The sequence below is a fragment of the Monodelphis domestica genome, chromosome 6 (assembly GCF_027887165.1).
Source record: "Monodelphis domestica isolate mMonDom1 chromosome 6, mMonDom1.pri, whole genome shotgun sequence".
Taxonomy (NCBI): domain Eukaryota; kingdom Metazoa; phylum Chordata; class Mammalia; order Didelphimorphia; family Didelphidae; genus Monodelphis; species Monodelphis domestica.
Genome location: NC_077232.1, coordinates 68,451,836 through 68,463,374, shown reverse-complemented (window position 1 = coordinate 68,463,374; position 11,539 = coordinate 68,451,836). Strand labels below are relative to the sequence as shown.

At 45.5% G+C, this 11,539-nt stretch overlaps 1 protein-coding gene across 1 annotated transcript; it reads right to left on the bottom strand.

Annotated features, from left to right (window-relative positions):
* Nucleotides 1–500: 500 nt before the first annotated feature.
* Nucleotides 501–3,412, bottom strand: MYOD1 (myogenic differentiation 1). The gene is made up of 3 exons (XM_001378518.3): nucleotides 2,578–3,412; nucleotides 1,709–1,787; nucleotides 501–1,289 (listed from the first exon to the last, which is right to left on the bottom strand). The coding sequence occupies exons 1-3, from the start codon at nucleotides 3,196–3,198 to the stop codon at nucleotides 1,024–1,026; spliced, it is 966 nt and encodes a 321-aa protein (XP_001378555.1). The 5' UTR covers nucleotides 3,199–3,412; the 3' UTR covers nucleotides 501–1,023.
* Nucleotides 3,413–11,539: the final 8,127 nt, after the last annotated feature.

The following is an 11,539-nucleotide window of genomic DNA, read 5'->3' as shown; positions in this document are numbered from 1 at the left end:
AAGTTGAGAGGGGAGGGGAGAGAATTGGGGGCAGTGAAACCAATCTATATTACTAAAGTCCAAGGGAATAATAAAGTGGTCCTACATTAGGATGGCAATCATGAAACCAGAGAGAAAGGAGCATCTTGGAATGGGATTTGGGGATGCCAAGTCAGAAGGACCTGATCTCTGATCCTTTCAATCTCTGTCATCCCATGGTTGAATTCCTTTCCCTTTGTTAGAGGAGGCGGAGGGGAAGACTAAGAAGCATAACAAGGTGAAATAGATAGTGTGCTGGACGTGGAATCAGGACTTGAATCTGGGTTCAAATCCTGTTTTCCTTATTGATTAGCTGTGTGATCATGGACAAGTGACTTCACTGTCTGAGCTTCAATCTTCACATCTAGAAAATGTAGGGAGTAGAGTACCAACTGCACAGAACTGACATGAAGTAATGCACAGATGAGGTTTTCAAACCTTACAGCATTATTTATCAGTTATTCAAAGACAGAGCCAGCAGGTATAAATTATCATCTTTATTCAGCACACCTGAGCAGAGACAACACTGCCCTAGTGTATAAATAGTCAATGACTGCACCACAAACCACACCTGATAAATATGTTGCTGGGCTGTGTGTGTGTGTGTGTGTGTGTGTGTGTGTGTGTGTGTGTGTTTGCAAAGCAAGCCCTTATTTACAGAATAGATTACAAAAGTATTACAAAATGTGGTCCTGAACTGGGGAGCATGGAAGAAGTGGGGAGGGGGCACAGCCCCTCAAGAACAAGCACAGCTGTTCCTCATTGAGGGGGGTAGGGAAGGGGACCAGGGACCTGGGGCCAGGAACCTGCCCCCTAAACCCCTGCCAGGCACTGGGAAACCAATAAATTAATGTGGGGGAGGAGGGAAAGGGAAGGAGACAGAAGCACATTCCAAGGAATCCTCAGAGGCCTTAGACTTGATTTGGATGGGCCCCCAAAAAGTCTAGTCTGACCCCCAATGGAGCCTCAGGTGGGAGGCCCAGGAGGTTTGGGAATGGCCCCATCTCAGAGGACCTGGTAGATAGGGTTAGGATTAGGGACAGGGATAGGCCCTGGGCTGCTGTCGGCAGAAAGCTGAGTACTCCCATTGGGGATGGGGGAGGGAATGTGGGCACCACTCTCACTCATCGTGGTGCCCTCCTGTGGGGAGCAGGGTGTGCCTTCTCCCAAAGGAAGCACGGGGCATGCAGACCCCTCAGTGGAGATTCGCTCAACAATGCTAGAGAGGCAGTCCAGGCTAGACACAACCAGTCCCTTTCCAGGCTTGGTATCTGTAAAGAAATGGCAAAAATTAAGGCTGAGTGATAAGATTCTTAAGCCCAGGAATCAGGAAGCTCAGAGGTCTCATTCTCTACACAGATCACAGACTCTCTGTGTCCTCTACCAAAATGGCAGGCACCCAGACATCACCACTAACTTGCTATTGCACCAGTCCTTTAAACTCTGGGGGCCTCCATCTCTTCCTCTCCTAAAGGAGGGAACTGAACTAGAACCCAATAAAATCTTGGATTGACTCCTCTAAAAGTGCATTCAATTCTGTTTCTTGTCTCTCTTTTGACAGGAGTCCAGACACAGGCAGACCTGGATGGACACTGAGCTTCATATGCTGTATGTGTAGGGGTGGGGCATGGGTAGGGGCACATTAGGGATTCAGGGATTTGGGCTGGAGCAGAAAGTACCTGATACCTACCACCTGGAGAATCACTGTAGTAGCTGCTGTCATAGCCACTTCTATGCCTGGAACTGCAAAGAGGGCCACCGTAATCCATCTGGGGACAGGAAAGCAGATCCTGGGTGAGGTCCTGATCTTCCTCCCAACTCCTGCCCTTTAACCCTTTAACATACTTGCCCAGACCTCCCCAGGGCTTCAGATGAACACAGGTATCCCCCCAGGAACTGCCTCAAATTTACCAAGGCAGGATTTCATGTGTGTTTCCTGAGGTGGTGGACAGGGGATGCTCAGGTAGGTATAGAAGAATTGATTTATGGCTAGTGGGCACCTGAGAGATCACCCAGTCCAACCCCTTTATTAAGAACATGAGGAAACGAGAAGTGACTTGCCCAAAGTCACACAGGTAAGTTAAACAATAGAATAAAGATCTGAACCCATGTCTCTTCTCTGTAAGCCTGACTCAAGGGAGCCCTCATTCTCCCCCCACCCCAAACTGGTGTAATCTAGAGAACACCCTCCCCCAGCTCTCTCACAATCTTTCTATGAGATTTGAGAAAATCCTTATTTGTTAAATTAGGCAGTTGCTCTACACCCTTTCTAACAACTTTCCCAACTCTAAAAGTCTCTTCTATAAAGGTAGTCCTTGTCCCTACCACCCCACCCCATCTCCATCCAATAGTTTCTCTTCTCCTATGGAGTCAATAGAAAGATCACCTCAGACACCTGGGTCCCAATCATGACTGGGGGGGGGGGGGAGCGCGTCCAATGCTGCCTTTTGGACCTTATACAGCCACCTGCCTTCCACAGCCTCCCCATCATTCTCCTGCCCCTTCCCCTCCCTCCAGCTCCATCCACTGATCCTGTTTGTTCTGCCCTCACCGCCTTACCATGCCATCAGAGCAATTGGAACGCGGACTGGATGCATCCGAGTCTCCGCTGTAATGCTCCACCACGCGGGCCTGGCCTGTGGCCCCCTGAGGGTAGAAAGCGGCGGTGCCGCCAGAGGGTGCCCCGTCCTGGTCTCTCAGCAGTGCTTGAAGCCCCTCGATATAGCGGATGGCGTTCCGCAGGATCTCTACCTTGGGCAGTCGCTGGTTGGGGTTGCTCGACGTGCACCGCTTCAGGGTTTCAAAGGCTTCGTTCACCTTGCTCAGCCGGCGCCGCTCACGCATGGTAGCGGCCTTGCGCCGGTCTGCATTGGTCGTCTTGCGTTTGCACGCCTTGCAAGCCCAAAGCAGGCAGCGGCCCGCCTGGTGGTGACCGCTGGGAGCGCGCACGTGCTCATCCTCCCGGGCACCCTGGACCGCGCTGGGGTGGTGCGCGTGCTCGTCGGGCTTTAGGAGCGCGCCCACGTGCACCAGGCGTGGGTCCAGGTCCTCGAAGAAGCGCAGGTCCGGTGAGTCAAAGCAGGGGTCATCGTAAAAATCGTCAGCTGTGGTAAAGGAGCAGAGGGAGCCGTCGGGGCCCGCCAAGTCCATGTCCCGCAGCGGCGGGGGCAGCAACTCCATGGTCCCACTGGGGTGCTGAGGAAAACTGTCTTCAGTGAATTGCTTCTGCTGTCCTGCTGTCCCACTTTCCAGCTCGACGGCAATTAGAAGCACAGCCCCAGGGCTTCAGAGATCCTCCCAAGCAAACCAGAGGGGAGGGTATCCGTCAATACTCGAGCAGAAGTGCGTACCCTGGACAGGGACTGCGAGATAGCCCCCTCCCACCCACCCCACCCTACCCTACCCTACCCTACCCTACCTCCCCTCTACACTTTACCAGGAAAGAGCTAGCCCACTCCGATGCGCCTGTGGGGCTCCCCCCACCCCTCACTCCAGCCGCTGGCGCTCCAGGCTATTTATTCAGAGCCCAGGACCTGCAGTTGGGCTCTGGGAGAGGGTAGCCCCAGGAGGGGGGCAGCGGGGGACGCCCGGAGCCAATGAGAGCGGCCCGGAATGGGGGGCGGAGACCGTGGAGTCCGAGGATTTGGGAAAGAAGAGACCCAAAGGGGAGGAGAGGGGAGTGTCCCAGAGCCGGAGCAGAGCCGCTTCCACTCCTCTCTCCTCTCACCCCTCATGCCGCTCACTGTCCCACATTTAGCCCGGCTCGGCGCTTTGGAGTCCAGTCTTAGTTTCCGTTACTGTCTCCTAACTCACTGCATACCCGCAACTTTTTTCACCAGGTCCGCTCACTCAGCGCGTTCTGCCTCCCTTGGGGCTCCAGGATGTCTCACGGGAGATGTAGTTCAAGTTTTGCTTATTAACTGGGACCTTGGGAATGTCCCTTCTCTCCCGGCCTCAGGTAGCCCGTTTGCAAAACGGGAGGGGTGGCTAGGTGTGTTGGAATAAAGGTCTCTGGCCTCTTTTCAGACCAATTCAAGTCTCAGGATCTGCGCTGCCTGAGCAAGTTACCTGCCCGAGTTACAGAACAAGTTGTCCATCTTTACTGGTAAAGGGCAATCCCTCACCCCGAGGTTCCTGTTCCAACGATGAAAAGACTGTTCATGCAACAAAAAGCAAAAAGTCCCTCCAGTTCTAAATCTGAGGCTGTGCTAGTGGAGAGTGGAGAGCGCTGGGCAGAAGAGAGTTGCCCAGAAAGCACTTCTATGGCTTCTCTGTGGCTTCTGCTTGTAGGGGAATGAGACTAGTCTTGAGGGGAAGTCATGCCTTTTATGTTATCCCATTACATTACATTACAGGGGAGCAAAGAGACTATTTATTGCCCTAGATAGGCAGGAAGTACTGTAGATAATAAAATAGAAAACAATTTGTTCAATAATTTAAAAGTAATCAAATGCTATGTTAAATTTAAAGCTTTTATATAAATAAACTCATTATTAGTGGTTTTCCCCCCAAAGTTTCAGTTGGCCTTAAAATGTGTATCTTTTCCCTCTGCTCCCTTCCCAGACCCTGAGTCTCTGGAATAAGGGGACAGTCGGGATATGGACAGGCAAATCAGCTAGCATTCATAGAACACCTCTTCCGTGCCAGGCATTATGCTAAGCTCTGGGGATACAAAAAAGTGGGGGGGGTGCAAAAACTCAGTCCCAGCCCTTAAGCAATAGGTGGGTCAAGCTCCTGTTCTTACTTCCTGTCTTGGTGGGGCCTGGAAAAAAACTGGCACACCTCAAGTCTCCAGGTGAAGGCAGTTGAAGTCCAAGTGCCCTTATGTCTCTTTTAAGAGAGGCTGGATGCTCTCTCTGCTCATCCCTGTGTTCCCTGCCTCATTACAGTAGGGAATGTTGAAGTAAGTGCTTAACTTGGAATCAAGAAATGAGTTCAAAATACAGCTTTGTTTGTATATGGATTTGAGCAAGTCAGCTCCTCTGTCGACTCAGTTTCTTTCTTTGTAACATAAAAGAATTTATCTAGAATCAGGGGTTCTTGAGCTGGTAAGCTTGTTTATAAACTGGCTTCCTTTTTAATCCTACCAATTCTATTTTATGTATTTTAAAACTTTTCCTGAAAGAGGTAGGTTCACCAAACTGCCAAAGGGATCCATGTTCTTTTTTATTTTAAGCTAAGAACCTCTGAAGTAGGTGATCTCTAATATCACTTATCTTTTTTTTTTTTAATCCTTACACTTAGTATTAGATTAGTATTAGTTCTAAGGCAGAAGCACTATAAGGGCTAGGTAATAGGACTTAAGTGACTTGCCTAGGATCACACAGCTAGGAGATATCTGAGACCAGTTTTGAACCTCTGAACTCTAGGCTTAGCTCTCCAGCCACTGAAACACCTAGCTGCCCCTTTCTCTAATATCTCTTACAAGCTCTGTATTCTCTAAAACCAGGAAAGATGGAAAACCACATCATTTCCATGGGATTTTTCTTTTAGGCAGAAATCATTCCTTTGTCCCAGGATACTGAACAGCTCCCTCCCCAAAATAATACCAAAAAAGATCCACTGGAGGGAGACACAAAGTCTAGGGGGAAAGGAGGAAGATTAGGAACATCCTCTGCCAGTCTCAAACCCACCAGCAGCCTCAAAATTGCCAGAATTTGGAACGAATTGCACCAAAAATGGCTGGGGTTTGCCTCTGGCTATAAAGAGTGGAGAAACCTAGGTTAGAGTCTCTTTAGGTAAGTCAGTCCTCCTTTCTGGGCTTCCATGTCCTTATCAGTGTAGTTAGGAGGTTGGATAAATGTTTTCTGAGGTTCCATCCAGCTCTAAAAAAACAATAATAACAGCTAACATTTAATAGTATTTCAATGTTTGCAAAACTCTACATGTTATTTCTTTTGGTCCTTACAACAACCCCCTGAAGTGGGTGCTATTACTAGAATTTTACAGCTGAGAAAATGAAAGCTGAGAGAAGTTAAGTGACTTGTTCAGGGTCACAAAGCTAGTGGCTAAGGCAAGATTTTAACTCAGATCTTCCTAACTCCAAGTCCAACATTCTATCTACTGTGCCACTTCTCTGCCTGTAATCCCAGGCTCTATAGCCTCTTTTCCTCTCCTCTCCTGCCCCTCTCTGCCTGCCTCAAGGTGGGTGTGCTTCAGAATCCCAGGAATAGGGAAGGGGAGATTTCTTTTTGTTTCTGCTTCTGGGGGTCTCTGCAAAAAGACACAAAAAAGACACACTCACATATTGTTTTGGCTGTGTCTGAAACCTCCATTTAAGTCCATTAAAGTGCTTCACTAAGGCTTCACTCAGACTGTACCACTGGAAAACAAAATCTAGCAGGTTCTATAGAGTGGGGGAGGATTCAAGTACAGGGCAAACAATGAACTGTGTGTCTGCTGAATGGAGACCAGCCTAGTTAAATTTGGAAAGACATCACCAAAAGGTCGCTTACCAGAGATTTTGGCCACAGCAAAGGGATGGAAGGACTTCAATTTATATAGGTTGGATTGCACAGTTGAGAGAGCCAGACTTGGTGTTGGGAGGACCTGGCTTCAAATCTGGACTCAGATGCTTCCTAGTTGTGTGACCCTGGGCAAGTCACTTAACCCCATTTACCTAGCTCTTGTCCTTCAATCTTAAGGTTGTTACTAAGAGAGAATGTAAAGGGTTGGGAAAAATTATAAAGTGGGGATTCCCTATGTCCCTGAAATTAGGAAGCCTTGAAGTGTTAACATAATGTCTGGAAAATCCTGATTGTACTAACCTATGCTTTTTTGGTGGAAACCAGAGAGCCTTTGAGACACAAAGGAATGGACCAAAGATAGAGCTGAAAACAAACCTAGAACTGAATTCTAACTAGGGTGGGGCAGGCTGAGCTTTGCCTTAAGGTATAAAAATTTTACAGGTCACTTTCAGTTTCTTTACTCAGAAGATAGAAACAACTAGGTTTGGCACTTAGTTATGAGGAATAATTAGTTATCAGAGGAAGCTAACAGATGGCAATCTTCATTTTCCTGGTTGCCTCATCCAGTGGAGCTCCTCTCTTGCCAGCACTTCTCTATTTTTCTCCCCACCAGTAGCCTCCCCTGAATCAGCTTTGAGGTATCCCTGAGTTCCCTTCTCCCCACATGCTCAACTGAATGTCTTAAAAATGGATTGATGTCAGCTATAGTTCTGATGAAGCTACACCTCCAAGTACCCCTAGGCTTGCTTGTCCACAAGACAAGTCACAGCTCCACCTCTCTCATCTATGAGCACTAGGAAGCATTAAAGGACACTGGCCATCTTTATCGCTCAGTACCTTTTCATGTTTCCACAACATTAACAAGATGGCAGTGGGGTGCCAGAGAAGCCAACCAAATTGGGTACCCAGCTTTTCAGAACCACTCCCATTTACAGTTTTTGGTTTTGTTTTTTTGCCAAAGATATATATGTTTATTAAAATGGGTGGTTTTAAGGCTTATGAGTCATCCTGAAGAAAATAAAAACAATTGACAAAACTTGACATGTGGCAAAAGTCAGTGCTAGTTGGGAAGATCCTCCAAATCTGCCATCTATGTTTGGAATTCACTTAAAGGAAGAGAACAGCAATGCAAAACCGCCACAAAGATGCCCGCCAAAATGTAGGCTCCCATGAAAAACAGCATACTTTGCCGGTCGACAAGATTGGCACAGATGAGCCGGAGGCACTTCAGAAGCACGGCCATGAGGATTATGTACACAATGGTGGTGTAATTTTTGCGTTTGACCTAGTCACTGTCTTTGTCGGTGGAGGAGGGGTCCTCGTCCAAGTCTTCCGTCTGTGGGCTTCTGCAGATGGCAGTTTCCTCTCATAAAAACTGGAGAGAAATAGTAAGAGTTGATTGGAGGAGTCCCTTTGAAGGAAACACTTGACTCCTAGAGATTTTTCATGATAAGCAGAATTTGGGAGACAAGGACATGAGGGTCAGCCTCCTTCTGCCTACCCTCCTAACACACTGTACAGGCTGATTTTTTTTGGGGGGGGGTGAAGTTCTCTCAGGCTGGTAATCAATTAAAGTTCAAAACCTCTAAGTCCTCCTGATTCTAATGCTGAAGCTGGGAACCCTCAAGTCTCAGACTCACCGGTGGATAGAGAGGGAGCCCACCTGGGATCTAAGGAATCACAGGTTGAGGGGAAGGGAAAGAGGCTCTGTCTTCAATGCCATCCCAGTACTTGACCTCATAGCCACTCTCAGGAACCTACCAAAGGCACTTGGATGTCAATAAGGATGACCTCAGTGGCTGGTCCTCCCTTCTGGGAGGGACTCGTGCCTTTGAGAAATTCCTTGAAAAGGGTCTGAATTCTCAGGGGTCTAGTAATTTACCAGTCCAATCCCACAAACATGTATTAGGCACTTTCTACGTCAATAAACCCCACATTGAGCACTGAGCTGAGGATACAAAGATTTAAAAATAAGTCAATGTTCTTGAGGACTTTATCAAGTAGTGAGGAGAAGGGAAAAGCCAGATGACACTACCCATTCACAAATGAGTGTGATACATAGTATGCTATGTAGGAATAAAGAAGAAAAATTGGAAGAGAGAGATTCCTTTCAGTTAGATTGATCAAGGAGAGCTTTATGGAAGAGATGATAACAAAAAGAAAAGAAAGAATTCTTTTAATTATTTCTTTTTCAATCAGCAAAAATCTACCCTCTCCTCTCCCTCCCTCTACTGTGAACAAAAGAAAAACAAAATCCCTTTGATAAACATAGTCATACAAAACAAATTTCCACATTGTCCATGTCTGAAAGAAAAAAAATATATATATGGGGGGTATGTGTGTATGTGTATTGTTGTGAACAACAATAATTTGTTGTTGTTCAGTCATTTCAAACATTTCTTGGCAAAGATACTGGAGTGGTTTGCTATTTTATTTTCCAGTCCATTTTACAAATGAGGAAATGGAGGCAAACAAGATTAAGTGACTTGCTCAAGTTCACACAGCTACTAAAGTATCTGAAGCTGGACTTGAACTCAGGAAGATAAGTCTTCATGAATTCAGGCCCAGAACTTTATCTACTGAACCATCTAGCTGCCTTGCTATATTATTGCTCCTTTGGAAGAGTGGTTGGTCATTATGCTAAACCAATGTCCTAAGTCTTTCAAAGCTCTGACTTTATAATCTTATCATTATATAAATTGTTCTCCTGATCCTATCTACACTTCCTTCTACATCAGCTCAAAAAGTCATTTCTTACAGCACAATAGTATCCTATCACATTCAAATACTCATTCAGCAATTGCCAATTGTTGGGCAGTTTCCAATTCTTTGACACCTCAGAGAGAACTATAAATAATGTTGTACATCCTTAATTAGATTATGTTTCACTTAGGATTTATCCTTCACTTAATCTGCCCTCCCTCTCCCCTTTCCCTCCTATTTCCCTGTTGAGTAGAATGGATTTCTCTGCTCTGTATGTGTGTTGTTCCCCCACCCATTCCTCCATGTTTGTAAAGACTTCTAATTATGTGAGATCATTTTCCCAGAGAAGGTTTTTTTTTCCCCACCCTGAGAGATGGTACATTCCTACATTAAAGATGACTGAATGCATGAGAGCAGGAGAGAGTATTCATTTATTCAATGCATTGTGCAAGTGAGAATATTATATGAAAATATGCTATTTTTCATTTTATTGATCTTTTTCCTACTCCTTCAAGAATACTGTCCTATGTATCAAGGGGGATATGTTTTACTTTTAAAGTTTAAAGAAGCTACCTACTTCAACCCTTTAATTTTATGTATGGGAAAACTGAGAACTAGAGGGGTAGCTCAACCGGCTTAAAGTCAGATAAATTAATAGGTATCAGAAGTAGGATTTGAACCTTGATCTTTAGACTCCAAACCTAGTGTGCTTTCCACTGTTCCACATTGCTTTTCTAGGTGGTAAGAGACACAAAATTTAAATGAAAATAAATCCACCCCCATAAAATTTGCTGTCTTGTAGAGGGGAAAAACTCAAAAGAAATTGAGAAATTTAGAGATCTCATTATGATACTTTTTTTAAAATTTTAAGTCAGAATAATAGTAAGGGCTAGGCAATGGGGGTTAAGTGACACTTGCCCAGGGTCACAAAGCTAGGAAGTGTCTGAGGACAGATTTGAACCCAGGATCTCCTGTCTCTAGGTCTGTCTCTCAATCTACTGTGCCACCTAGGTGCCCCCTCATTGTGATACTTTTTAAAAGAGCTGATTGTCACAAAAAAAAAAAAAGCAAAGAGAATTTCAGGAGAGACTTCTTCAGAGTAGAGCAATGTAGAGAAGATTAGAGTGGAGTAGCAGCAGCAGGTTCTTGTGGCTTACCATGGATATAGTTTTATATTCTGCTGGCTTATGTATGCCCCCAGGGAAGTCCTATGTGTCATACTTTGCTGTAATCTGCCTGACGTCTTAGACACTGAGAACACTGACGTATTTAAATGTCACAGTGTCAGGCATGACTGTGTCAGCAGTCATAGGACCTTGGCAAGTGAATGAATGGTCAAGTATGAGATAGTAGGAATAGTTTTCATCAATAATTAAAAAACAATTTAATAAACTTTTATTAATTCCCTACTCTTTGGAGAAGGTACATAGAGAAAAGAGATGTGGTTCCTGTCCTTAAGGAACTTACCATTGAGTATCTCTCTCTCCTCTCTCTCTCTCTCTCTTTCTCTCTCTCTCTCTCTCTCTCTCTCTCTCTCTCTCTCTATATATATATATATATATATATATATATATATATATATATATATACACACACACACACATACATATATGTATATTTTTTTTCCTGAGGACCACTGATGGAACAGCCTAGCACACTTTGTGTGTGTGTGTGTGTGTGTGTGTGTGTGTGTGACCCCCAAGTCTCTCCAGTCTTCCCCTGCCCCAACACTATGACTTCTCCTGTCTTGAATGGCATCTCATTTCTTTTTCCGTGGAGGGCTCCTGAAGGCTTGCTTTATATCTCACACTTCTTTGTGGGATGGAGAGACCTAGGGTGAAGTGAATGGAGGAAACTTCTCATGGCACAGGGAAGGAGGTAGTCCTCAAAAAGCACTGAGGAATACGTGTATAGTAGACACAATAAATGCTATTTGGTTGACTTAAATACAATCAGCTCAAATAATTCCAAATGAAGAGGCAAGGGGAGGGGACTAAGTTGAACAGTGAGTCAGTCACTGGGATCGGATTTTTCCTGGGAAGGGGACAGATAGGAGAATGAACTCTTATGGGGCCCATGATCCTCAAGGAGAGATGATTGGAATCTCTTAGCTGATCTTCCACTGGCTAAGCCAAAAATATTTCATTTGTCAGACTACTTCCCCATTAAAAAAAACACCTTCATGGAAAGAATTCTGAGTATCTCAGATCTGAAAGAGACCTCAGAGGTCATCAAGTCGAGCACATACCTGAGTAGAAGTCCCTCTCTATAAGCATCCTCTCTAAGTGATCCCAAATCTTCCTCCTAAGTTCCATGGCTTCTTCTTCTGACCATAGAGGCCAGGCAGAATA